The sequence below is a fragment of the Lolium rigidum genome, chromosome 5 (genome assembly GCF_022539505.1).
Source record: "Lolium rigidum isolate FL_2022 chromosome 5, APGP_CSIRO_Lrig_0.1, whole genome shotgun sequence".
In the NCBI taxonomy this organism is placed as follows: domain Eukaryota; kingdom Viridiplantae; phylum Streptophyta; class Magnoliopsida; order Poales; family Poaceae; genus Lolium; species Lolium rigidum.
In genome coordinates this window covers 34,310,267-34,334,273 of record NC_061512.1, presented here as the reverse complement: position 1 = coordinate 34,334,273, position 24,007 = coordinate 34,310,267, and the positions used below count along the sequence as shown (strand labels likewise).

The 24,007-nt window shown below is 42.9% G+C and overlaps 3 protein-coding genes and 1 long non-coding RNA gene across 4 annotated transcripts; 1 reads left to right on the top strand and 3 right to left on the bottom strand.

The window, feature by feature from the left end:
- Positions 1 to 1,940: 1,940 nt before the first annotated feature.
- Positions 1,941 to 3,356, bottom strand: LOC124658313. Its single transcript, XR_006989119.1, has 2 exons — positions 3,247 to 3,356; positions 1,941 to 2,435 (listed from the first exon to the last, which is right to left on the bottom strand). It is a non-coding gene; the product is annotated as an uncharacterized LOC124658313 (long non-coding RNA).
- A 534-nt stretch (positions 3,357 to 3,890) lies between these two features.
- LOC124655837 (cyclin-T-like) lies at positions 3,891 to 11,247 on the bottom strand. The gene is made up of 7 exons (XM_047194671.1): positions 10,972 to 11,247; positions 10,273 to 10,910; positions 10,100 to 10,181; positions 9,058 to 9,192; positions 8,723 to 8,901; positions 4,218 to 4,363; positions 3,891 to 4,141 (listed from the first exon to the last, which is right to left on the bottom strand). The coding sequence occupies exons 1-7, from the start codon at positions 11,245 to 11,247 to the stop codon at positions 4,110 to 4,112; spliced, it is 1,488 nt and encodes a 495-aa protein (XP_047050627.1). The 3' UTR covers positions 3,891 to 4,109.
- A 3,289-nt stretch (positions 11,248 to 14,536) lies between these two features.
- Positions 14,537 to 15,909, bottom strand: LOC124657880. The gene has a single exon (XM_047196358.1). It carries the CDS (start codon positions 15,907 to 15,909, stop codon positions 14,710 to 14,712), a length of 1,200 nt encoding a protein of 399 aa, XP_047052314.1. The 3' UTR covers positions 14,537 to 14,709.
- Positions 15,910 to 18,646: 2,737 nt separating this feature from the next.
- On the top strand, positions 18,647 to 22,810 carry LOC124653154 (beta-catenin-like protein 1). Its single transcript, XM_047192219.1, has 8 exons — positions 18,647 to 19,662; positions 20,331 to 20,415; positions 21,496 to 21,592; positions 21,677 to 21,740; positions 21,819 to 21,875; positions 21,978 to 22,015; positions 22,111 to 22,192; positions 22,368 to 22,810. Exons 1-8 carry the CDS (start codon positions 18,664 to 18,666, stop codon positions 22,455 to 22,457), a joined length of 1,512 nt encoding a protein of 503 aa, XP_047048175.1. The 5' UTR covers positions 18,647 to 18,663; the 3' UTR covers positions 22,458 to 22,810.
- The last annotated feature ends 1,197 nt before the right edge of the window (positions 22,811 to 24,007 follow it).

The following is a 24,007-nucleotide window of genomic DNA, read 5'->3' as shown; positions in this document are numbered from 1 at the left end:
ATATTGTCCAAACAAGTGAACAACGCATTAAACCTTATATTTTGGATTTTTTGTCAAAAAACTATATGGCTTATATTTAGTAATGGAGGGAGTATTACGTTAATATTGCTAGATTCATCTTGTAGTTTTAATAATCTAGTAATTTGATGTCACATATGTTGCTATTTTGTGCAAAAATTTAGTCGAAGTTTTTTGAAAAAAATACTTCCAAAAAAAGTGCGCTTATTCAGTGAGTGGAGAAGGTCGATTTCTCTCACATTTAGAGTTTTATCTTACTATGTTCGTGCCAACAAATAATTTGAAATACCTCGACTTTTTCAGAACATGTCAGAATCAAATACTAATGATTCGAATAGCTTCCGTTTCCATTACACTGTTTCAAAAACCTAAGGACTTGATCGTATGAATTTCTATGAAAGAACTCCTTGGTTGAAGTTGTATTTAGAAGATGTTGCTTGGCACAGTTTTAGCGTGTTAGATGCCTTTTTTATTTTTAAAAAATCATAATATAGATTAGACGAGAGTCTTGTTTTGGCTCATGGGAGCATATGCTTTCTTTATTTTAAAATGCACTTCGACATATTTTCAAATGTCAAAAAATCTGAAACAAAAAATTCACACGTCCACAAAGTAGTTTCATGAAAAGTCGACTTGTCGTGCTCTTTTTTATATAGATCATAAAAATATCGGTTTTTTCAATAAACTTGATGAACGCATGCACTTGTAGAACTTTTTGTCAAAAAAAATCGACACCCTGAAATATGTTTTTTTAGAGGGAACATATGCATCCGGAGAGCCTAATTGAATTTTTGGTCCTATATACTATAACTGCACTGTAGGTTTAGATATACTTCCTCTTCTTTTTTGTCGACGCATGTGCTTGCATATTTTCTTTCTCTCTTGACGTGCTCTCCTCGTGACAACTTGACCGGCAACCGTATGTCTCCGGCCTTTCTAATTCCCCTACCACCACCACCACCACCACCCCCACCCCCCCCGCCGCCCTCCCCACCCTGCTGCTGGTGTCTTTCCTATTTTCTATCGCCTCTTTTATCTTCCTCTTCAAGTATCTCCCTCGCGGCCACATCCTCTTGCCGATTTGAATCCACGATTCATATACTTCGTTCCCTAGGCTTAAATAAAACTATTATTAGTGTCTAGATATATTTTATTAGTGTCTAGATACATTCAAATTTATATTAAAACAAGTTTAATGGGAGGGAGGGAGTAGAAGGTGAGACTTCTTCCTACCACTCCCTTACGCAAGAGTCTTATTTGTTTGAATGAAAAAAAAAGTAGAAGAACATTTTAGACATGAACATTACAGCATGTTAACCTTTGAGACTTGGACAACTATGGCTTCTTTTAATATGTCTTCATGTTTAGTCGCTGATGAATTTGAACCAGATCTAGCACAACGAATTCGAATCAAACATGGAGCAAGGCTTCTTTTGATATGTCTGCATGTTTAGTCGCTGACAAATTCGAACCAGATCTAGCACAACGAATTCGAATCAAACATGGAGCGACGCTTCTTTTGATATGTCTGCATGTTTTGTTATATCCAACACAACTAAGTATCCCACTTTGGGCAACCAAAACTGTACTATAATCCGATTCCCGGATTTTAGTACACCCTCTCATGTTTATTAGTACATGTGACAGTTTGGAACTTAAAATGTATTATAGTTAAACTGAATACACATATAGGTATTGCTACTCCTTTTGCATGTCAATTAGTAGTGCTTCAGCGTCAGCTGTTTTACTCAATTTTTGTAATTATTTCATTTGTGTTTTCTTATTCTCTTAGGATTCATGGAACAAGGGAACCAAGACTGCACGACGGAGAATCAGTCCAGTAAAACAGAGAACCAAGAAGGGTGTACATTTGTCGAAGTTTACCATACTTTTCTGACAACACCTGACTTTTCCGGCATGAATGAAGAACCAAATTCATCCGTACTGTTCCAACACATCAACATGTACATTAGTCGAAAACTCCTTTGGAACTGCCTGTCACTCCACAGGCCACAAATCACAACTTGCAGGTAATAAGAAAACTTAACAGCTATACAGATCACACCATAACTGGATTTCCTGACAAAAAGGTGCGAACATCCTCAGAAGGAAAAGTAATAACATATGCTGGGAAATTTATCTTGGCAACACATTCAGTGACTTTAGTACCGTTCGAAGATGGTTTTCGTAGCAGTTTTTCGCCATCACACACAGATTGTTAGCACTGTATCGCTGGTCCTAAGAAAGAGTGAGCTTCCGTACGTTCACTGTGGAACTGCAGCAGAGAAAGCAAGCCCCCCTCCAGGCCTCCTTGTTAAAAGAATAAAATTGGTGTGACAGTTCCAATCTTTTCGGTTGTCTCAAAATGATGCAGCTCGATAAATCATCATTCCTCTGCGCTTCCTTATGTGGGTGCCCTGTTTTTTACCAAAAGAAGAGTGCAGTCAGAAAATGATGGGAAAAAGGTATTTATTGTACAACAATACATAATTGCATGTTCTTCGTTCTATGAATAGAAAGCAATATCAGGAGTAAAAAGGTCCTCGACTGGTTGTATGCATGTAGATAATCTTAGTTTTTAGTAGTTCTTGATAACATTACTTTGTGATGACTCCTTTGTGACCAGAACAGGAAAGTAATGTGGGAGTAATTTGATGTGTTTTCAATTGTATGCACAAGAATGGATCTGAACTATCTGTTGGGTGAGCTTGACCTGAATTAGTGAATTGTGCATTTGTGGAAGAGCGTACGTAATGGAGGTGGTCAGAATGAAATATGAGAATGAGTTCCAGCTGCAAGTCTTAATGATGCTGCTCCTACAAGCAACACTACCATTGGCACTGGGGTTCGGACTTGGCAAACAGAGTGCCGTCAGAAAAGGATATAGCTACTGATAGTGGATAAATAGGAAAAGCTAAAACCAAGTCACGGAATAACCACATGCGAAATCGAAGATTATGAAACTATGTTATGCATGTATAAAGCTCGAACAGATGAATAGTAGCATTTTCCCTTCGCAAAAGTAAACTATGCATGTACATGATGGGCTTGGCACCGATTCAAGGTAGTAACATTCAGGCTTGTGTCAATAATCAGGATGTATCTTCTTATGTTTTGCTTTCACCTCCTAAACTAGGACCATTGGCGCCATGAGGTTGTTTGAGCTGGAAACTGTAAGACGATGTGGTTTGGCTTTGTTTCAATGAATGGCTGAGGTAAGGCAGTTACCTGCAAGCCGACTGTGGGCTGCGAGGTCCCCCGCTCACAACTAAATCATCCTGCAGCACTCACTACATGAGCTCATAGGGAAAGATGAAGAGAAAGGTTAAACAGATTGTTAACTTCACCTTGGCATGATTCCAACAGCGCGCGGATGGAGCCGATGATGATATGATGAAGTGGAGGCACTTCACAGTTATCTGCTTGTGGGAATGAAACTGGAGACGTGGCATCACAAAAAGGAGAGGATCACCAAGGCCTAGGGACTGCCTCCAGGGTAAGCTGAGTCTGCGTTGTCAATATGGTTGCCCTGGCCTCCTCTTGAGCTGCCACTGTCCTAATCATCACACAGGTGCATATCTGCAAGACAAGATGAGGAACAGCAAAAACTACATGAAAAAAAGCAAACAAACCAACCGGCTGACCTCCTCAAGCAGTTCTGCCGAAGAGGTGCGCCTGCCGTCATCTGTCCTTCTCTGGCAAGCGTGGTAAATGAATCAGGGAGGCAGGAAGCAAGCAACTGAGGACATGCTCACGCTCGTGGAAGGTGGCCATACCCAACCATACGAACTTAACTAAAAGAGTCCGGGTCCTAAAGGAACAAAAAAAACTTACATGCCTCCAAAACATGTAGCACACTTTCCCCAAAAAAAAGAATAAGTGATAAAAACTTTGGATAGAACTTTTATCCTTTTGGTACATGGCAACACTCTTTGATTGTAGAATATAAATGAAAAAGAACGAGTATATTCTCAAACTACTAATGATATCCAGAAGTTCGAGACGTATTGCCCACATGTCAAGGTATACATATTTGTAACAATGGTCACAAAACCATGTGTTTGTATACAGAAACAAACATACGGAATCTCCTAAAGTAGCTCCTTCAACTGCTGGACAACATCTGCAATTGCAACAGATAGTGTTGTCAACCCTAAGATAAAATATGCTCACACTGCAGGTAAAGAGCACCAAATTACCTTGGACAATGGGTGGTGCCGTTTTGAACTCATGCCAGAAATTTTGGTGAAAGGTAATGTCATAGCGGAGGAACTTTCCAGCAAGGAATGCAGCTCCAGCAGCAATATGATGAGGTTTGAACTGAAGCCAGAGAGAACTCCGAAGCCTGCATTATTAAAATAATTAAGAATAATAGTTGGATAACACTAACATAAATGAACACTGAAGAGTTGGACAAACCATCAATTAGTGGAACTGTGTCCATGAAAAATAGACATTTCTTTTAGACACAAGTCATATCAACAAGAGATGTCAAGGTCCAACACTATAGCAACAGATTAAACAAAAACAAATAAGCCATATGCCATTGTCCTTACCACTAATAGATGCTTCAGGTGATAATATTATCGAAGAACCATCTGCGGAATTTCCTTATTGCTAAACTCTAGCAATTAGACATGCTTCTTGTGATGCATACAACAATTCTTTGACCAAATAATGCTCCAGCGGCATATGCCAAGGTTTGCAATGCACAGAACGAAGAAGATAGTATGCCCCAGCAATACGGTACTTGTTATTGTTTACTAACCAAATCTCAAATTTGTTGTTTTACCGACTCTAATATCATGAGCAAGATTTTAAATTAGCATGCAGTGAGTGCTTGCACATATGACTGTCTTTGCTAAAGATGGAGCTAAACTTGTCAAGGACCATATTACATGAATATACCATTGTGATTGTTAGCGAGGTACTGTCTTTTGTAAAACAAAAGGATGCCTGGAAAGGAACTTAGTCTGATACTACCTCCGTTCCAAAAAAAAGTGTCGCAACTTTGTCTAGATACATACGTATCTACACGTATTTCAGTGTGTAGATACATCCTTATCTAGGCAAAGCTGCGACATTTATTTTAGAACAGAGGGAGTACTCTACACAAAAACTCTGAGGGTTTTTAACTAATGATGAACTAGCATAGCATCAACACTTTGAAGCCTAAAGAGAAATGTACAAGCATAAGGAAATTTGTATGAACCAAAAACGTATTGAACGACAAAGAAGAACAGCTGCTTGATCACCAATGTAACAATTATGTCTGTTATAATTACAAAACTTGAATGTAAGGTCAGATTTGCAAAATACTCACTCCGTTCACTATTATAAGATGTTTTAGATATTTCAATGTGGACTAGATACGGACCAAAATGAGTGAGCCCACACTTAAACACATCTTGATACATGTAATTTCGAAAAAACCTAAAATAATAGTAAACGGAAGGGAATATACAATACTACACAACTTGACAGTGATAAAAAAAATGGACAAGCCATGAGGACCAATACTTCATTTTGTTAAATTGGATTGTGTTGTCACAGTATGGCCATCAGATTCTTTTCAATGAAATGAAGCGCAAAGATCCTTTGCATTTTCTCGAAAAAAAAGAAGTGCTACGAATTAGAAGAACATTACAAGCTTAAAGCATTGTGCATCATTCAGGGTTCAATAGTTACACTGAAGCATTGAGCCTGTATTCAGTGACGTGAATCTGTATTGAGCTTAAAGTGTGAGTTCAGTTCAAATTAAAAGGATATGATTTACGACAAAGATTGAGCCTGTATTCAGTTCTGTGAATCTGTAGCTTGGGTTGTGGACAACTAGAATACATTTGGTAGGTTGCATAGTCTTTCCTCAACTCACCTTTTTCTTTTTTGCCAACTATAAATCAATTAATAACTTCACTACATGATGAGGTTAAATATACTTTATGAAAACGGCACCAATCCGCACAAAAATTCTAACATTGTACCGCAACATAATCCAACAGAAACCTTATTGAATCTGACAAATCATCCTGGCCATACATGTGCATGCATACTTGAATAGAAACCAAATAAATCATAAATTCTCGGTGATGCTTAATGTTGTTCAACATCTCAAACTCTAGGTCACGGGTATATATATCCAACAATGCACAATTGAAGATTCGCCTACAAATGAAAAGGGTCCTAGCAGGACCATATTAACAATCTCTCAATGTTATTAGCATATAGAATTTTCATTCCCACGTGCACAGAAAGCCCATAGTAATATTACCAGGTACTCCCGCTCATTACAATTTTTTATCAGTATTGGAAGTCCAGCTGAACAGTTTTTATGTTTGACCATGTTAAACTTTTAGAATGGAGACGTAGTCTAAGTATATTTGCCCCAACAATTCTTTCAGAATGATGTACCTTCTGAACTTGTAAAGATATATGTCAGACAGATAATATATACTCCATACAGAAGTTACATCACAGAGCCAATGAAATATCAAGAGCTAAAAAAGAGCTACTTCAGGAAGTATTACAATTTACAAAGATCATCGAATAAACAATATTTTTCAACCGCCAAATGGTCAGAAGAGCACTCACACCTATTATTAGAAGAGATTGTAGATGGAAGAATGGATAATGATGGAGACATTTCATAGAAAATTATTATGTGGTATATAGTAGGTCCCTAAACAAAAAAGATATGATTCTCAAAACAATGAAACATTGGCATTTGTGCCAGCAAAAACGGCATTCAGAAATCAACAGCAACGCAGAGTACATATGGTAGTACTGTATCACTGCAAGATCGTTGCAATATATGTAGAACAACAAACATCCGAGGTTGTGATTACCATCCCAAGTTAGGTGTTACAAGATATTAATCTTATCCATAACGTAATAGGAGAGCAAGCAAATGAAAGACCAACATCTTCACGACCTTAATGGGGATGGGAGTGGCAGTTTCAGAATTTGTTCACAGCTGAACGAAGTTGGTAAATCCTAACAACTGATCAGAATCCCTCTGTCCAAATAGGCTACTAGACAGAAAAATATGTATTCAGGACTGCAGAACAGAAATAGTCATTTCTACAGATTGTTTATCAAACTTAAAGTTTGCATCATATGATCCCAGTAGCATAGTATTCTTGTGATTTTTAATTTTTTTTTTGCATGTTCACAACACCTGACATGCTTCTTCAGCACTGTGTTGACAACTGTATAGTGGAATGGCATATATGCCATTCACTTACTTATAAAGTAAAGACTTGGACCTTCTACCAATAGCATCGCGTCAATCCAGCCATATGAAGGTACCATTAACAATTTCCTCTTCAGAATTACTAAAGATTTAGGCTTAATGCACTCCAGTCTCCATCCAAATTTACAAACAGCAAACTAACAAAGTCATGTGCATAGATGTCTTTCATATCCACAGAGCAGCAAGGTTGTTTGCTAATATTTACTCATGTTTGTCGAATTCTTAACTGATGCTTTTGCAAATTACTCATAACTACATTATCCACATCCAAGTAGCCAAGTAGGTTGCCTTCTTTTCTGAAATATGTGAATGTTCATCCACAAAAATGCTTCCTCTAGACTTTGTTTTAATATGGAAGACCATTCTTTGAGTGTATTAGTTATGCAACCAATATTGTAAATGGTATGTAAGAAAATGCAGGCAATTCATATTGTCAGTTTGTCACTGTATTAGAATATACCTCCATACACAAAATGGAGAATCGCCTTTTGTTAGTTTTAGAAAAGTTGCATATACGTAAAGAGAGAACCAACAATCCACATACAAAATTGAGCTCATATTTGTCTTTGAAGTATTGCGAAAGAGAAAGTAAAAATAAACATGCACAAGTTGCAGGACGAATCTTTATATAGTTTTGGAACTTCAGTCAACAACAATTACATCAAGTTGACATTGACAACAACATAGCAAACTAAGAGTGATAGTCCATACAGTACTTTGAGTTAAGCCGTGGATGACATCCATGGGCACTAATTGTGTGGCAGATGGGGAGAGTACAAGAAACTACACTACAACTAATCCTAATCCCTAATTATTTCGGTCAAACAAATTCAACAAGTGTTGCCCTTGCGCCATTCAGATCCAGTTAGTGTGCCTTGGCAGAAGATCAGTTGACCAATACACAATGCTTCCAAATGAGGTTGTTTCATAGTGAAATGTACATGGTATCTTCATTCCAGTCTTGGTAACTATATGCCCATAAACACATTGGCTGACAAGCATTTACCATGATAAAAACTGGTGGAAAAAAAAAGGTTGAATACAGGCCTGTAAACCTAACTGGTAGCGGGAATCGAACCCGCATCGTTAGCTTGCAACCTCCCTTTAAACTCTCATTTGTGCAGCTGTTTTTGTTTTGTTTTGTTTTTTGTCCATTTGCCAGATTGTAAGAAGTATTGATGAACTGTACCACTATAATCCACATATGATAACACACAGAGCAATCTACAAGTTTGAAAGAACAACATCTAAAGCGCCAGGCGCCAGCCTCGTCCAACATTAATAAAAGCCAAAATCCAAAAACTACACATGGTAATTTGACATTGCTTGTGCCCACAAGAACATGAATGGAGTACAATATACCTAGAACTTTGATAATTATAAGAATTGAGGAAATTAATCATGTCAGTAAATAATGATCAATTAATGTGTTCAGCAGTAGAAAATACTTACCCTTCATTAATGAGACTCCAAGCCACATCATATAGAGTGGAATGTGAAAGTCCTAGTTTGCTTAAAGCGGATGAAAGTGAAGCATATGGATGGGCCACTTCAAGTTCAAAATCAAGTGTTGTAAGTATCATTTGCTCCGCCTGTATTACACTTTCTCGGTAAAGCTGAAACCAGTTTTGCTGCATACAAAAAATACCAACAACCGGTGGTTCATTAGCACATAGCACTACAGTTCTGAACAATTTAGTTCAAAAAAAATAAGAACACTGAAGTCAACATAGCCTTAAATAAACTAAACACGGTATAGTGAGAAAGTATCCGTTGTGTCTACTTACGCCACGCATCATGTAAGGAAGTAGATTGAATTCTTGGTTTTGAGAAACTTCACATGAAGCCCTAAGAACAGTATTCAAAAGGCATGTTGATTCCTCTGTCTTTGACGCCAGAAACAATGCTGCAGTCGCAACCAACTGTGCAAATTCGAAGAAGATAATAGTTATGATGGATTTCTCATATCCAATTATGACAAGGAGAAAATAACAATAGATATCCCTTCGTAGGTGAATGTGCCATTCAAGAGATATCTTAGATTCTGGACAATAGATAGGACATTGACCAGTTAACGAACTAAGCCATGCAGAGGCAGTAAAAACTATTCACAAGCCAAGTGACACATAACATGGTAATAATTGTGTGCTAGTACAGTTGCAATAGGTAAACCACTGATTGCAGCTCACCGATTAGCCATTTCAAAAATAACAAACACAAATAAGAAAACTATCTACGTTTAAATCCACTAAATTGCTATACCTTTTACATTGCAACAAAACAAGGGGTGTCTATGTATCCTTTTCTAGGTAGAATCACATCATGTTGAGTTATGATAAGAATTATTCAGAAAAGACACTTTGGTGGAGCATGTGATAGAACATCTATGAGCATTAGTCAACAGATCAAGATGTTTTTCTTTCTTGTAAGTAGTTAACTGCTATGTCAATCTGCAGAGTAGCGGAGTAGTGTTGGTTGGAATAGGGACTGGAAAAATCTTACTACTATTTTACAAGGTCCTTCCCGATGATCCCTCTGTCCTGATTTAGTTTCACGTGATTTAACTACCATCAATTTGACGAACAATACATGTGACATCAAAAGTGTATAGTTAGAAACTTTTTTTTACTCATAAAAATTAATGGTACAACTTCTGTTGGCCAAAACCTACTGAGCCTCGGAATATATGTGAGCCATGTAAATAGGGGCTGAGGGAGCACATCCAAATTAATCTCACTGACAAACCTACAGAGCTAAATCTCTGATTCGTAAGTTGCATTAGCATTACTGACAAGACAGTTGCAAAAGAAGAGGCCAAACGCTACTAACAAATCTGTCATGGCAGGCGTGCGATCTGCGGAAAAAGAACCGGTGGCAATACACCGCGGCCGTGGCGACCGTCATCTGCGGCCTGCACCATCGAACAACAACAAGCACTCTACGATCAGCAACCGCGGAGATCAGCAAAGGAAATAAACGGCCGCGGCCGGTTGAGTACGCACAGGCCGAGGCGGAAGCCGAGGCAGCGCAGGTAGGCGCAGTAGGAGGCGCGCAGCCGGGCCTCGGAGGCCGGGTCGATCCCGTCCCTGCGCGAGGGCGAGCGCCGCTCGATCTCGTCCCGCGACAGCAGCGCGGCGTCCTCGGGCTGCTTTGGCGGCGGCGGCGCGGCCACGGGGGGTGGATCGGGCGCGCGGCGGGCCCGCTTTGGCGGCGGCGGGGCGGAGGCTAGGTCGTGGAGGTGGCGGGAGGGCGCGAGCGGGTCGCGGGCGTGGGGGTAGGGGATGGTGGCGGCGTTGGTGTAGGGGTGTGGCTGGGGGTGGGCGTGGGGGTAGGGGTGGTACGGCTCGTCGTCCTCCCGGCGGCGGCGGCGCGGGTGGTGGTGGGGAGGAGGGTCGAGGTGGTAGGGCTGAGGCTGGTGCCTGGCTGGGCCGGGGGCGAAGGACATGGCGGCGGCGGCGGCGGCGGAGAAGGAGAAGATGGTGGGAATTTGGATCAGGCAGGTGAGGGGATCCGAGGAAGGTGAAAGGAAGGGGAATTTTGAAGGTGTTGGGCTCGGCGACGCGACGATGGAAAGTTTGACAGAATTACAAACTTTGCCACCGGTGACAGTTTTGGGGTATTTGATCGGTGGTCCCAGACTCTGCACGTTAGCGACGGATATATATATCAGCCAAACAAATGCGACGTGGATTTTTCAAAACCTGCTCTGTATCCACCGCTAAGTTTAGACTGTTCAAGATCCTCTCCTCCTCCCGCCGCCACCGGCTCGGCTTGGTTTCTTCTAGGGTTTCGGGGGACGTCGTTGGAATGGTGGTGGCAGCGTCGGCAAGCTGCTGGCCGGGTATCCTCTCAGATCTGGATCTAGGGAGGGTGGTTTCCCCAGGTGCGGTCGACTTTCGACCCTGTCGTGGATTTTGTGGAGTATGTTCAAGAGTCGGGGGAGTGCTGATGATGTTATATTCCACTCGGCCAGCCATGGTGGTGAGGGGGTGGAACCACCGTCTTTCTTTTTAGGGCCGTTTGTGTTCTTCTGGTGGTGTGCGGTTTCCGCGTCGTGCAGCTTCTTCCGGTCGGCCTTGGTGGCGAGGGGAGGAGGCGGTGCAGCTTCTTCCGGTCGGCCTTGGTGGCGAGGGGAGGAGGCGGCTTGACGTGTCGACGCCTAAACCTGCCAGATGGTGGAGAGTTTTGTTGGTGGTTTAGGTCTACTGCTCAGGGATCTTCGTTTTGAGGTACTGCTTGCTCTTCCCATCTCATGTCTGCCCGATGGTCTGGAAAAGATTATTAGCTCCCACCCTCCGGTGTTCAAATCTCAGTGTGGCGACGGCGACAGCCGGTGATACGATAGTGTCTCTATACTTGGTTGGTGACGACGAGAACGATGGCCTTGATTGCGTTTCGGAAGTATGGTGTGAGATCATTTTTGCAAAAGTCTGGGAACATATTGTATTTTCTTTTATTTTTGGAGTTGTTCGTAACCGGTTTCGCCAATGAATTCCATCAATTGTTATCTCGGAAAAAAAAAAGTTAAGACTGTTCATTCAGAGCTTACGATTTTTCACCAAGCTACATAATTTCGATTTTGATTATGAAAAACTGCACGCTATATAGTACATATTATCAACATGAATAGTACTAATAATTTTATCATCCCATTATCAACAGGAATAGTACAAATATTTGTTATTAACAAATTTTCCCCATGTGGTATTTCAAGCCTAGATAATATTTAGTGTGATATGCCATCTTAAAATAAGTCCAGCCATTGAAAGCTCGGGCTAGCTAGCCCTTTATTTTGGAAATTTTCGAAACTCAGTTTTAACGCAATTTTTCTAATAAATCTGAGATGTAGTCAACCATGTAGCCTACAACAATGCAAAAACTCAGCGCAAAATACTCTATATGTTCTAGGCTGCACAAAATGTAAAAGTATGAAGTATAGTGAACAACTTCCAAAATTTGTCCGATTTTCTCAGTTTTGTGTAGCTGAGAAAAGCACACACAAATAAGATGGGCAGAGGCATGTAAAAAAGACTTGAGGGATAGGAATGTTCCTAAATATTTAGGTCTTGGTATGAACGCATGAAAATCAGTCATCCATGTGTCAAAATCTTAGTTTACCTTTTTCTCTCTCCTTGTTCTGAATTTTGTTTCCTTATGTCTCCGTTGGTTTTCATATGTAGCCTACCGCGACTTGCTTGAGAAAAGGTTTTGATGTTGGTGTTGTTGGGGAAAAGCACACATGTAGCAAATGAGTTCAACTTGAGAGGAAATTATTACAAACTCTGCTGCGAGTTCTCCAAACTGCCAAACACAAAACAGCCACACCAACAATATGCATCTTAGTTCTCATGGATACAAAATTAGCTATCCAACTTGCTTGAGAAAAAAGCTTTGATGTTGGTGTTGTTGGGGAAAAGCACACATGTAGCAAATGAGTTCAACTTGAGAGGAAATCAGTTACAAACTCTGCTGCGAGTTCTCCAAACTGCCAAACTCAAAACAGCCACACCAACAATATGCATCTTAGTTCTCATGGGAACAAGATTAGCTATCCACCAAAAGTACTGAGTAAAGCAAGTAGGCCTGGTGAAAGCACCTATGGTCATACTAACAATACTCCACATAAAAGAGCTGATGAACATTCAAAAAGTATTCAATAGTTTCACGAGCATGACAAAACCAACAAGAATAGCATTGTGCCAAATCAACCACAACCAGACTTTGATGTTAAGACACAATTTGGCTTTCCACATATGTTCTTTTTTTTTTTTACTTTGGAACACCTGGGCCAGCACCATGTGTCAGCTCCGTACAGGAGCTGGAGACCAGAATTAGTCCATCTCCATCAGCAAAGAACATACCATAAATCATTGGGTGTCTTAATAACCCATCTACTAGTTCAATGCTTTGTAGATCTTACTTCCTACCAGCGGACATACTGTATCTACTAACTTAGAAGAAGACTCATGTTTCTGGAGTACCAAAGAGTTCCAAAAGATAAGGGTCCCTATACAATTACCAGAACCAGGTCATTATCATCTTCACAAATGTAATGCTAGCAAACTTCACTCTTGCTTCTACAGTCCATCCTTCAACTATTATTTTTGCATAATTGCATTTAAAGTTTACAGGACAATCCTTGAGAAAGACAATCAGAAGCTAGAGGTAAATTTCATACAGAATACATTGAAGTTTACTGACCAATTCAAGGTTAAGAGGTGCACGATGTGGGCACGGTTATATGTGTGTACCATATAATCAGATGGCAGCAAATATGCAGATTACCAGATAGACCATTTGTCGGCTGTACACAAAATCCAGACATATATTGGAGTTCTACCATTCTATCAGTAATTCAGATATTTTACAGGCTAAGAAATGGAACCAAATGTTATGCAGTCAGCACATATGGTACAGGGCCACAAGGGTAAGTCTATCTCAAACCATATCCTGATCGAAATTCTCTTTTCCAGTGAACAGGATGTGTACATTACACATTATTATCTAGGTCATCAATCAGATTGCTTTAAAAACATACACTGGTTGAATTCAAGTTTGACAATAGAGGACACTGATTAGAAATACTATACACTAAAAACCAGAGCAATGTTAGTTTTCATAGCAACTTTCTAAGTAATTTAGTAAGCCAAATACAATAAGCAGAAGCTCCAGTAAACAGTTATAAATAAAACAGTATAAATCTGCCATGTGTGACAATAAATATGTGATACATCACAGATAAGATAAACCCATGGTAAAATACATCCAAACAGAACTAAACACTCCTTGAGAAAGACAATCCGAAGCTAGAGGAAAATTTCATACCAAATGCATTGAAGTTTACAGACCAATTCAAGGTTAACAGGTGCACGATGTGGGCACACTACTATGTGATGGCAGCAGATATGTAGTTTACCAGATAGACCATTTATCGGCTGTACACAGAAACATATATTGGAGTTCTACTATTCTATCAGCAATTCAGATATTTTATAGGCTAAGAAATGGAACCAAATGTTATGCAGTCAGCACATATGGTACAAGGCTAAGTCTATCTCAAATCATATCCTGGTCGAAATTCTCTTTTCCAATGAACAGGATTTGTTATCTAGGTCATCCATCAGATTGGTTTAAAAACATACACTGGTTGTTGGCATTAGAGGACACTGATTAGAAATATACATTAAAACCCAGAGCAATGTTAGTTTTCATAGCAACTTTCTAAGTAATTTAGCAAGCCAAATACAATAAGCAGAATCTCCAGTAAACAGTTATAAATAAAACAGTATAAGTCTGCCATGTGTGACAATAAGTATGTGATACATCACAGATAAGATAGACCCATAGTAAAATACATCCAAACAGAACTAAACACTCCTTTCCTCTTAACAGGAATTAAACCAGGTGATGAGAACAGAAACCTGAACTTTGATCCAACATCAGAAATTTTTCATGGCTCCTAGGCAAGAACTCAAATCCGGCACATATGGGCACAGGTACTTGGCACAATGATCATCACCTACTTTCGACACCATCTCTGTCTCGAGGTTGAGCACAAAAAGGCCCTCATCCTCCGCACGCAAGAACAAGGAGCTGCTTTGGTCACACAATGCTTCAATAGAGAGCTCCCGCTCCGCAGAAGGCACATCGAAGATTGTAGATGGCAGCACGGACATCAGATATACCGTCTTGTGAAGCACCCACGAATTGCCACCAGTGCCGTTGTCTTGGAAATTCCAGATGGAGATCACAGGCTCATCCAGAAGAACCAAGGAGAGACACCCCTGAGCTGAACTGGACAAGCGAACCGCCCCTGGCGAGTGGGTCAGGCGGTGCATGCCTGCACGCAGCGGAAGGTCGAAACGGCACACGGACGCCTCCGCCGTCTCGTGGGGGCGCACCGCCAGTGCGTGCACCGCGTTCGGGAGGGCTCGGGTGCCGCATATCCAGTGGACGGCGCCACGGTGGACGACGGCAGGGGAGCTGAGGAAGAGCACCATGTTGTCAGGAAGCTGGGCTGTCACGGCCGTGCCCCACTGCCCAGCTCGGGAGCAGAAGACGCGCATGAGGATGTATGGCGCCGTTGGGTACTCCATCGCCGCAAGCAGGCGGAACGAGGAGGCGTCGGCGTCGAGAAACACGAAGCTCTCCGGGGAGGAATGTGTGGGCGCGAGAGGGGGGAGAAGTGTGGAGGTCCCGGCCATGGGGTCGCAGACCCAGATCTTGGTGGAGCCGTGCCAGCTGGCCGGGGAGCGGCGGAGCGCGAGGAGCCCGCCGGGGCCCGACGCGACGGGGGCGGACCCGCTGAGGTCGGCCGCGTTCGGCAGGAAGCGGGACAGGTGGAGCGCGGTGGTTGCCGGCGGCTGGGAGGGGCCGAGGAGGAGGAAGCGCGTGGGGCGGCGGAGGTAGAGGCGGCGGCGGGGCAGCCTCTGGGAGGTGTCCCGGAAGAAGAATCCGAGGAGGGGCGAGGGGCCGGCGCGGCGGTGGGAAAGGAAGGACGGCTCTAGGATGAGGCGGCGCCAGTCTTTGCAGGTGGCCGCGCAGCGGATGACGGCGACGATGTCGCCCAAGCGAGACAAGATTTCTGCGATGGCGTCCGCCGGGAGAGGTGGCGGCGGCTCATCTGCCGGCGCCGCCATGCGCCGACGACAAGAGGAGAACCCAGCTCGGTAAAGATTTACGGAGTAGATCCCTATTTTGATTTTTCTCAAATGTTCGCGAGGGGGGAGGAACGAGGAATTTCGTTATATAATAATTCTGCAAAAGCACGAATCATGAATTAAATTTATTTGGTTGCGACGGAAACACCCACACCCCACGGGAGGATGTACAAAATCTACTCTCTAAATATGTTGAGGAAATTGCTGAAACCACTCACTATTGCTGTCTATGTTGCACAAATCACTCACTTTTCACGTCTTTTGCAGAAAACACCAACTTTACATGTAGTTGGTTGCACAGAGGTCTAAATCAAGGATTAGACTTGTTAACCACAAATCTGACACCCGGGGCCCATATTGAGTGATGATGTGGCATCCACGTGTCATCAACTATTCTTTTTTAAAACTTTAAAAATTATGAAAATTCCAATAAATGGAGCAATATAAACTAACAAATCTAGGAAAGTTTGAAATACTTTAAAATTTATCACTTTTTGTGAGATATGGTCAAAATTTGGGTTTAAACTTTTCAAAAAGTTCTGAAAAAATTATAGTATTTGAAACAATATGACATAAGTAATCTCGAAAAGTCTGACATAATTTAAAGCCATCAAGTACTAGCCATCTTAAACTTATCACCGCCTTCAGCCATCATACTGCTTCATTTATATTGTTTCATTTATTTGAATTTTTTAAAACTTTTAAAAATTATTGAAAAAAGCAAGTTTGTGATACTTGGGTGCCACATCATCACTGACCGTGGACCCATCCGTCAGATTTGTTGTTAACTAGCATAATCTCAGATTTGGACCTCTGTGCAATCAACTACACGTAAAGTTGGTATTTTCTGCAAAAGACATGAAGAGTGAGTAGTTTGTGCAACAGAGACATCAAAAATGAGTGGTTTGTGCAATTTCCTCAAATATGTTAGATCAACATTGGTGATGGCGTAAATACCAAGATTTTAGTCGCCTTGTACCTCACGTGTGGATATACAAAATTTACTCTCTAAATATGTTAGATCAAAGATTGATGATGGTGCAAATACCAAGATTTTAGTCGTCTTACACCCCACGCGTGGATGTACAAAATCTACTCTCTAAATATGTTAGATCGAACATTAATGATGGTGCAAATACCAAGATTTTAGCGCCTTACACCCTACGTGTGGATGTACAAAATCTACTCTCTAAATATGTAAGATCGAACATTGATGATGGTGCAAATACCAAGATTTTAGTCGCCTTACGCCCCACGCATGGATGTACAAAATTTACTCTCTAAATATGTTAGATCGAACATTGATGATGGTGCAAATACCGAGATTTTAGTCGTCTTATTGACCTGACTATCAATTCCCCAACTTCTCTTTATCTAATATTCATGCATATTTCTAACCAGTTCGTGTTGCGGAACAAAGAAATTCTGCCTTTCTTGAAAAACGAATTTATGACTCCGTTGTATTTCGGCCGATTGAGACCGTATTCCCTAGAAATAGAACGCTATTTGACGAGTAAGCCGTCTTGCATATTTTGTCAACGTCACGGCAACCGGGATCCCCGTTGAGTTGTGCGATGAGGGCAAGGATGAACCGTTTATCAGGAACGCCACGAGGCGATGAAGACCTAAGAAGCCGTGGAGTCCTACAAGATATACATCTTCAAGGTACTCAAGCAGAACCGTCGAAAGAAGAAGGCCAAGAAAAGCGTCGAGACGTACAAGATCTACATCTTGTAAAATCACCCTCAACAAGGCACTATCGCGCCTCCGGGGTGGCCCCCGCCCGACATGTGGCAATTTCCTTTGGGGGAATGCCCTAGGATCCCCGTCGGCTAGAGCGTCTCTGTTAGGGACAGTCGATCTCGGTCGGGGCCGGTCGACCCGTCCCGGGAGTGCATGCCGGGCAGCTGGCGTCATATCTCTGCGAGATCTTTGGTGGCCCAAAAGGATCACTGGGGCGGCCTAGCGTAGTCTGCCGTGGAAGGACAAAACGGATCGATGGCATCCTATCATGGGACCCACTCTCAAAATGCAGCTTATTGACAACATGTGTTCGACATGCGCGTGGTCCCTATACCACCCCTTGTGATATAAAAGGAGGGCCTCGAGCTGGAGAGAAGTTTAGGCTTGGAGAAAGGAGGAGAAACAAGCTGTAGGGAGACGTTGGAAGGGGGAGTCTCAGCTCCCCGTGTAAGTTGTTCATCATCAAGGAGATCAGACGAGCATGCCGTAGGGGTTCGCATCTTGCGCCCTGACCCTGATGAAAAAACGGTATCTCTATGTTGTGATCCCAATTGCTGCGCCCAGTGACCTCTAGCCGAACAAAAAAGGGGTGCAAACCCTCGGTGTCCGCCGTCCTAGGGATGAGACACATGTAGCTAGCTTTCTTCACATCGCGCCGAAGTGTGGAACCCTCTATTTTATATTTTATATTACTTATAATAATAAAATGGGCGATAACTAATATAAAATGGAAGGGAGTACTCAAATAAAATACTCCCTCCGGTTCATATTAATTGACTCTAATATGGAAGCAGTTTCACATGTTAGTTTTCAAATGCTCAACGGTTTGGAACCCTATTTTGGTTGTAATTCAAACATGACAGAACAAGATTAGCCAAAGCACGAATCTAGAAGCAGATCTAAACACTCCAACATCCCCTTCGAGTTTCAGACCCATCTTCTTCTTCCTCTAGCCAAGCCGAACCAGCCTAGGGTTAGGGTTCAGCCGCCATGGACGCCGAGCAGAAGCGGAAGCGAGCGGACCAGGACGAGGAACCGGCGCCCGACGGCCTGGACGTGCTCGACCTCCGGGCGGCCAAGCGGCTGCTGATAGGCTTCGAGCGCCGGCTCAAGGACAACCTCGAGGCGCGGATGAAGCACCCGGACGACCCGGCCCGCTTCGCCGACTCCGAGCTGGCGCTCCACGCCGAGACGGACCGCCTCCGCCTCCTCGCCGGCGCGCCGGAGCTCTTCACGGACCTCGTCCCGCTCGGCCTCGCCTCCTCCCTCTCCTCGCTCCTCACCCACGAGAACGCCGACCTCGCCGCCGCCGCCGCGTCCCTCCTCGCCGACCTCACCGACTCCGACGACCCCTCCGACCTCGCGGGGGTCCAGGCCCTCGCCGACGCGCTCGTCGCCGCCAACGCGCTCGACCTCCTCGTCCACAACCTCTCCCGCCTCTCCGAGGCCGACCCCGACGAGGCCGAGGCCGTGCACCACTCCCTCGCCGTCCTCGAGAACCTCGTCGACCTCCGCCCGCACCTCGCCGACCTCGTCTGCGACCGCACCAAGATCCTCCGATGGCTCCTCGCGCGCCTCAAGGCCCGCGACTTCGAGGCCAACAAGCAGTACGCCTCCGAGATCCTCGCCATCCTCCTGCAGAGCAGCCCCGCCAACCAGAAGCGCCTCGGCCAGATGAACGGGGTCGACGGCCTGCTGCAGGCCGTCGCAATGTACAAGTCCAGGGACCCGAGGACCACCGACGAGGAGGAGATGCTCGAGAACCTATTCGACTGCCTCTGCTGTGTGCTCATGCCCTTGGAGAATAAGGAGAGGTTTGTCAAGGCAGAGGGCGTGGAGCTCATGATCATCATCATGAAGCAGAAGAAGTCCTCCTACAGCTCCGCCATCCGGGCTCTGGATTTTGCCATGACGAGGTTCCCACCGGCTTGCGAGCGCTTTGTTGATGTCCTCGGGCTTAAGACCGCGTTTGCAGCGTTCATGGGTAAGGCAAGTGACAACTGCTCCTTCGCTTCTTTTTTCTCTCTCGATCTTCTAGGATGTCAGATGTTAGTACGGGTGAATCGAGTTTATTCAATAATTCACTGGCATCACCTGGAATTTCACCTGGAATTTCATATGTTCATTGTCACCCAGTAGGTCAATTTTTAGTTTCTATAGCTAACATGGAGCTGAAAATTGATAGATGGAAGCAATTCCAAGTTCATGCATTGATTAACTTGTGCTGGAATTTCATATGTTCATGAACTGCCACTAGGTCCATTGTAGTTTGAACTGAAAATAGATGGATGGATGCAAGTTGTAGAAAGTTCATGTATTGATTCACTGGTGCTAGAATTTTCAATCAAGCTTATCTCAAAATTGTATACATGTTGATTTAGGCAAACCTAAGGTTCGTAAATATTTAGTGTTTCAGACAATGGATGGCTGTTATGTTGCTTCATGGTGTTCACAGTAACAAAAGTAACATTCTCTTTGGAAAATACAATGTAATGGAATTAGTTTAAAAAAAGTAGATATGAAAATTGACTGATAACCTTGTTGGTAAGGCTGGAGCTTATCTAGTTGGTGAGGATCCGTTCCCATTTCTTAACTTGAGTCCAATTTCTGATGTAGTTGCAAGCATGTTAATTTCTTGTCGAAATATGGGTTTTCAGATTCCTGTCAACAAGAAAAACAAAAGTGAGAGTTATCAGGAGGATTTAGAAGAACGCATCATTTCACTTATTGCTTCCTTGTTTGGTAAGAAAGTCTATTCCAATATCAGTTGTATTGTTGTTCTGGATTGCATATGAACCTGCACCAGAGGATAAGCAAAAGTGCTTATTTCTGTAAATCTGCTTATGAGTCATTAGCGATTCACAGACTTTTCTGTTAAACTATTTTCCTTCAAAGTTATTGAAACCTTATCTTCTCTAGACACTTTTACTTGATTAGAAACACTGCTTAATTACATAACTGATTTAATCCTAAATTCTAGTATGTGTGAATTTGAAATTTACATTTCCAAGATGCTACGTAAATTATCTAGCAATGCTTCCGAGAGGTTTTTGGTTTCCCTCCATGCCAAATCCTGTTTGATTAGTTAGATTCAATGTATCCTCGTACTGTTTTACTATGACTTCTATTTTCACAACACAATGCCTAATCCTGTAATTCATTGTTTCCGCACTACCAAAACAAAATTTACCGATGAAAGTAGGTTACCTTGGTAGTTTTCAAGTTTCTACAGGAACCTTCACACAACCTATGAGCCTAACAGACTGAAAACTTGAAGACCAAAACCAGGCCTTAGACCCACAACCAACAGCAGCAAACCAAAAGAGAATTTGGTGTACAAAAATTAACAAGATGAACCAATGCCCTGTTTCTTCTTTAATCAACTAATCAAATTGTCAGAGTATCAGTCAACTGTCGAGGTACTCTGGCCTGTGACCATTCCACTTCTGTGTCAATATAATCCATCATCCATAAGTGAGAAGTTCATTAAAGAATTTTCTTCTTCCTATCATCAGTTCGTGATATAGTTAAGTACATGCTATAGAGAATTTGGACAGATGTGCCCCAGTTTATCTGGCTTGAGTTCTAGCAGCTCTGAATAAACTGGCACTGAAATTTGAGCACATCTTTTTTCCCAGGATCACGAATAAGCATAGATCCTGACAACCAGATGAATCCTTGTTTGCCATGTAGATAGGTTTGTTGGTTCTGCAACAGTAACCGCTTAATAAGGACAAACAGTTCAGCATTTAAGTGCATGGCATCCCCATCTTCTTATTGTAAGGATTTCCTCATGGTTGATTTGTTTTCCATTTCTGTTAGGTGGTATTACAAAAGGTTCACGAAGGATCAGGTTACTAGGAAAGTTTGTTGAGAATGAATGTGAAAAGATAGACCGTCTGATGGAGCTATACACACGGTATATCTAGTTTCAAGAGAACTCAGGGTACTGCTTTCATTTCCTTGTTGTTTACTGATTGCTTGGTCTGCTTACACCGTGCAGGTATTCAGACAGAGTGAAAGCTGAGACCGAAAGGTTCGAAAGTCTTGACTTGGACGATCTGGAGGTGCTTATTCTATTTTTGTTACTCATGCCAAATTTGAACAAATAGTTTATTGTTAAAAGAATGCTCTTGTTCCCTCAGATGGATGATGACGAGCGGTACAACCGGAAACTTGAAGCTGGGCTTTACACACTTCAGGTATTACCGTAGTGACATGGCAGTTCTATTTCTTTTCAGTCTATCTCGGGTGATTACTGTTTACTCCACCAAGTGTCTGAAACAAGTGTTTTGGTGTTTCAGCTAGTTGCGCTTATTCTTGGGCATATCTGGCTCTCTGGGTAAGTAGACCTCCAGTCTTTCTTCCCCCTGGTATTGCCCTGTTGTACAGAGCCTGGAGATGTTCATGTTTTCCTCCCTTCCACTCTATTTTCAGGAATTCACAGATGAGGACAAGAATAGAGTTGCTTCTTAGACAAAACAAGCTGACAAAGGATGATGTCAAGGATATACTCCAGGCATGTTATCCCTTTCTTTTTCGAAGCTTTTGCTCCTATTGTTGTTAAGTACTTTCTGATGAGACTTGGCGTGAATGGTTTACACACCATTTTTGTCCTTGGGTCCCAGAGTCTTTAGTTTTCAACTGGTAATGTTATCGAGTGTTTATTAGCTTGATGTTTGATTCCACTGCAGGAGTACCATGACAACATCGGGGACCTGGATGGGCCTGAAGAGAAGGAAAAAGCTCAAGGCAGGACCAAGGAAATTATCGCTGCGTTGTGACTGTGGATCACATCATCTTCCTGTAACAGTTTACCTGGTCTCCATGGATGGGATGTCGTAGGGGCCTGGATTATCATGGATTCATGATCGATGTGTATTCATTCGGGCATTGTCTTGTAAACTAGCAGCTATCTGCGAACAAATGCTGGCTTCTCAGAATATGCAGGTTGGCTGTGTTTCCCAACTTGTGGCCAAAACTGGCATTCCAGCCTGTTATGTAGCTTCGGATAACCATTAGTTACTACTACACCAGTTTTGAAAAGATGGTATTGTTATTGCCTCATAGCAAATTCTAGAGAACAAAAAGAACTCATCTTGGCCTTCTTATAACAGGATTTTCTCTCTGGTTGTTTTGTATGGTTTCCCCATGATTAATGGAAGAGAAAGAAACGCTTAAACGTATCTTGTATCATCCCAGAAAGAAAAGAAAAAGCTTTCTTCCTTCATTGCAGAGAGAAGACAGTGGAGAGGATGGTGTGTTATCCTCTGTTGCCAGCTCCAGTTCTTGTGACAATCTCGATACCATTTTAATTCTGCTCAGACAGAACGACTTTGTTGCTGTTACCTCTGGCCAACTTCTGATTGTGTGCTAACTGCTAAGCAATAACTAATCGATAGTTGCCTGAATGTGCCCTACAGAAAAAGTAGCAATACATGCGCCATGTCTACCGTGAGTTCTTGTTCTACCTCCTTAGTCTCCACATCACGCTTCATTCTGTCTTATCTTATGTTTCTCCAAGCAAGAGAACCTATGCTACAAACAATATCTGTTGGATTACACTAACCCTGTTCTAGAACGGAGGTAATACTTGATTATGTTGTTGTAATATGTGATAACCTACACGAAGTAGCTATTTAGTAGGGAGGTTTTGGGTTAACCATATGCGACCCCTGTTTTAACATTTTTTTTTATAGATCATCGAGGAATAGCATCGCTCCTGGGGGCGGCTCCAACGAAACCCTAGCCGCCACCCTTGGAGGAAGCCGGTGGGAAAAGCTCCTCCCATCAGACGGTGGTGACAGGCTCTCAGCTCCGAGCGGTGGCGAGGGCCTCCTCCTCCCCGCGTGGTGGGATCTCTGGCCGGAGCTTCGCGGTGGCCCTGGACGGCGTTGCTCATCCGACGGAGATGGACGCCGGTGCGGCGGTCCCGGACTTCTTTGTCGACCTTGGCGATCGCTGTGGCTGCAAGGGCGGTACGATGCCTGGTCCGGGGGACTCGGTACGACTAAGCCCCTCATCTCTGTGTGGCAGGTGTGGTGGTGGTGGTGCCCGCTGAGATCTCCGGTCTGCTGTTGGGAGCCAACAGGCAGCGGCATGGGGGCCTACCGATCTGCCTAATAAAGGAGGTGGTCCTTGGGTTCTTCTCTTGGGCTCTTCTCGTGCCAAGACAGTTTTCTTCTTGGTGGCAACCCTCATTCATATGGCCGGTGAAGAGTTCTGAAAGGCTCCGCCGGCGATCTCCTTTGGGCGCCTAATGCATGTATATTTTTGGATCGGATGAGATTCGATCGTGCGCACCCATATTTTTGGCCATGCAGCTTCAGGACGG

Bases quoted from the DNA above. Each gene is read 5' to 3' on its own strand.
- LOC124653154 (XM_047192219.1), top strand. From the start codon at position 18,664: ATGGACGCCGAGCAGAAGCGGAAGCGAGCGGACCAGGACGAGGAACCG. The intron at 19,663-20,330 runs GCAAGTGACAAC...ATGGGTTTTCAG, and splicing joins TTGCAGCGTTCATGGGTAAG to ATTCCTGTCAACAAGAAAAA. The intron at 22,016-22,110 runs GTAAGTAGACCT...CTCTATTTTCAG, and splicing joins GGGCATATCTGGCTCTCTGG to GAATTCACAGATGAGGACAA.
- LOC124657880 (XM_047196358.1), bottom strand. From the start codon at position 15,909: ATGGCGGCGCCGGCAGATGAGCCGCCGCCACCTCTCCCGGCGGACGCC.
- LOC124655837 (XM_047194671.1), bottom strand. From the start codon at position 11,247: ATGGCTGGCCGAGTGGAATATAACATCATCAGCACTCCCCCGACTCTT. The intron at 10,911-10,971 runs GTTTTGAAAAAT...GCTAACGTGCAG, and splicing joins TAGCGGTGGATACAGAGCAG to AGTCTGGGACCACCGATCAA. The intron at 9,193-10,099 runs GTTAGTAGCGTT...GAATTTGCACAG, and splicing joins ACGCCTGCCATGACAGATTT to TTGGTTGCGACTGCAGCATT.